The sequence below is a fragment of the Petaurus breviceps genome, unplaced genomic scaffold (assembly GCF_028583685.1).
Source record: "Petaurus breviceps papuanus isolate PSGF00001 unplaced genomic scaffold, PetGlider_PUasm1.0 174, whole genome shotgun sequence".
NCBI lineage: Eukaryota > Metazoa > Chordata > Mammalia > Diprotodontia > Petauridae > Petaurus > Petaurus breviceps.
The window spans coordinates 76056695-76059421 of NW_027185761.1; the positions used below are offsets into that span (position 1 = coordinate 76056695).

A 2727-nucleotide genomic window follows, 5' to 3' on the forward strand; every position below is an offset into this window, starting at 1 on the left:
CATTACCACCATCATCATCATCACCACCACCATCATCATCATCACCATCACCATCATCATCACCACCACCATCATCATCATCATCACCATCACCATCATCATCACCACCATCACCATCATCACCATGATCATCACCATTGTTGCCATCACCATTACTATTGTAACTCATCTGCATAGTACAACAAGGCCTGAAAACTGTTTGGCCTTCCCCAACCACAGTACCTGCCTTATGCCGAGCACTGACCTCTGGACAGGGGACCCTGAGAGTTACCCAGTCATATCCTCTTGACCCAAGTTGGCCAGTCTGAGAGGCATTGTGACCCAAGGGAAAGAGCCCTGGGTCCAGTATTTGAAACCCAATTCTGCTACTTGCTGCCTAGGTGACCCGAGCCAAGTGATTTTCCATGTCTGGACCTCAATTTCCCTGTTAAATGAAGAGACTGGATGAAATATTCTCTTAGGCCCCTTGCAGCTCTGATCCTAGGACTTTCACTTGTGATTTCCAGTTTCCCTTGGAAGGCATCTCTCGAGGCTGTAGTCAGGAATTTCTCCCTAAGGTCTATCCTAAACCCTTCATGCTTCTTTACTGAGGCTGTTGCCTCATTCTGTCCAGTGAAAGTTTAGAACTTCTGTGACCCCCAATCCATAGCACCTTTTCTAAGCCCCCAAATCCTCATCTACGTCTTCCCACCCACAGCCTTCTCTTGCTTGAATGAAGAAGCCACAGTTCCTCCTGACTCCTCAGCCGTCTTCTCTACTCCCCCTCAGATCCTCTGGGCTCCCCCAGGGGCCTTTACGGAGTGTACACTTCCCGAAGTTCAGGAGGAGAAAGCGCAGACCCTGCTTTAGGCCAGTCCAACGGATAGCCAGACACAGGAAAGGGATGAGGCGGCATGTTCAGAGGGTCCAAGGGCCAGGGCCAGAGGATCCATAGAGGGCACTGACTGTTCCTCGTCGTACAGGGGAATGCTTGTGATTCTTAGATATTCTTTACTTTCCAGAAGGCTCTTCCCCTCCACACAAGGATTCTCCACTGTCCCCAAGAGTCTCCTTCTTGCAGAGGGTCTCCACAGCTTTCCCAGGGATAGCAGGCTCTGCTCACACATTTACATGGCTCACGGTAATGAAGAGAAGAGAGGGACCTGGGTACAAAGCTGGAGACCCAAGCGGCCCAGAGCCCCCAGGGGATGTCCTCTCCACTCTGAGCTAGGGCCGAGGGCAGGAGGGTGGCACAGGCCAGCAGCTAGGTGGAAGAGGCCTCTGTGCGTGTCTGGGTGGGGATCCCCAGGAAGGCTCCCCCCTGCTGGGGCAGGCTGAGCCAGCTGGGTCTGCTTTCTCTCGGCAGGAGGCTGGCCCGCTCCACGCTGCTGCTCATCCCACTCTTTGGAATCCACTACACGGTGTTCGCCTTCTCTCCAGAGAATGTCAGCAAGAGGGAGAGACTCGTGTTTGAGCTGGGACTAGGATCCTTCCAGGTATGGAAGGGTGCATTCTCCTCCCACCTTCTGTGCGACTTTGGGAAGCACTGATTAATGTACCTACTGATGCCAGGAACTACGGATTCAAAGAAAGGGGCTCACAGTTCAGGAGAAACACAACACGCAATCAGCTGGGTACAAACAAGATGCAGATGAGGTGAATGGCCAGCAGAGGGAGGGCACTCACACTGCTCTGGGAGGCCAGGGAGGTCAGTGGTCAGAGACAAGGAAGGAGAGCCTTCTGGGCCTGTGGGGTGCCAGAGAATGCCTGGAGTCCAGAGATGGAGGGTCACCTAGGAGGCCACAGTCTCTGGAACAAGGAGTACATAGAGTGAGGGGGGTATCAGAAGACTGGAAAGAGGTGGGGTAAGGGGCAGGTTATGGAAGACATTGAATGCCAAGCAGAATTTCACTGACCCTCTCTGGGCCTTAGCTTCCTCAAACCAAGGGGCTGAATCAGATGGCCTCTGAGATCCCCTTCAGTCCCAGGATTTTGTGATTGTGGAAGGAGGTACAGACCTCCTGAAGAAACCTTCTGCATGGGGAGGGGGACACTATAAATGGTGAAGGGGAGTAGGGAGTAATGGTCAGATTACATAAAACAACTCACAGAATGCCCATATTTACGGCACAAGAACCCCTCCCGACTCCCCAAACTCCCATCATCTACGCCTAATTGTCCCTCATGTGGGCTTCCAGGCTGCATCAGGGCCCCCCAGACTGCCACATCCAGATGGACTTTCTTGTCAATGAAGGAGGAGTCCCCCATCTTCTTAGTCATCACTTTTCTAAAAGAAAGTATCTGACCCTTCCTGGAGGGAGGCTCTGCAAACTTCTGGATTCTTCCATTATTTTGTCCTGGGTCATACTTTCCAGCCCCTTCTCCTCTACCCCTGTTTGCACTGATGGAACTGAGTAGCAATAGAGGCTTTGACTGGGTTTGGAGGAACTTGTTGAGCTATTCACTCATCTGGCTTGAAAGTTGCAGCACCTTCTTAGAAGTCTTCCATATTATGTACAGAAGCATGGAGAGTCTTGAGGCAGGAAGACCCTACAACGGCTATTGCTATAGTAGGAAGAGATGAGGGCCGTGGACCAGGGTGGGGGCAGGGTCAGAGGAGAGAAGTGGGTGTATTGGAGAGATGATGCAAAACCAACCTGAGGTGCTACAGAGGTGAAATCAACCAGAGATGGTGCAGATAGTGAAACTGACAAGAGATGTTGCAGAGGCAAAATTGACCAGATCTGC

General features: G+C 51.9%; 1 protein-coding gene across 1 annotated transcript in view; it reads left to right on the forward strand.

Moving 5' to 3' along the window:
- ADCYAP1R1 (ADCYAP receptor type I) overlaps positions 1-2727 on the forward strand; it is a 57287-nt gene that overhangs the window by 47614 nt on the left and 6946 nt on the right. Inside the window, exon 14 of the mRNA XM_069084592.1 lies at positions 1346-1475. Coding sequence (XP_068940693.1) covers positions 1346-1475 — 130 coding nt within the window. The remainder of the gene's footprint in view (positions 1-1345; positions 1476-2727) is intronic.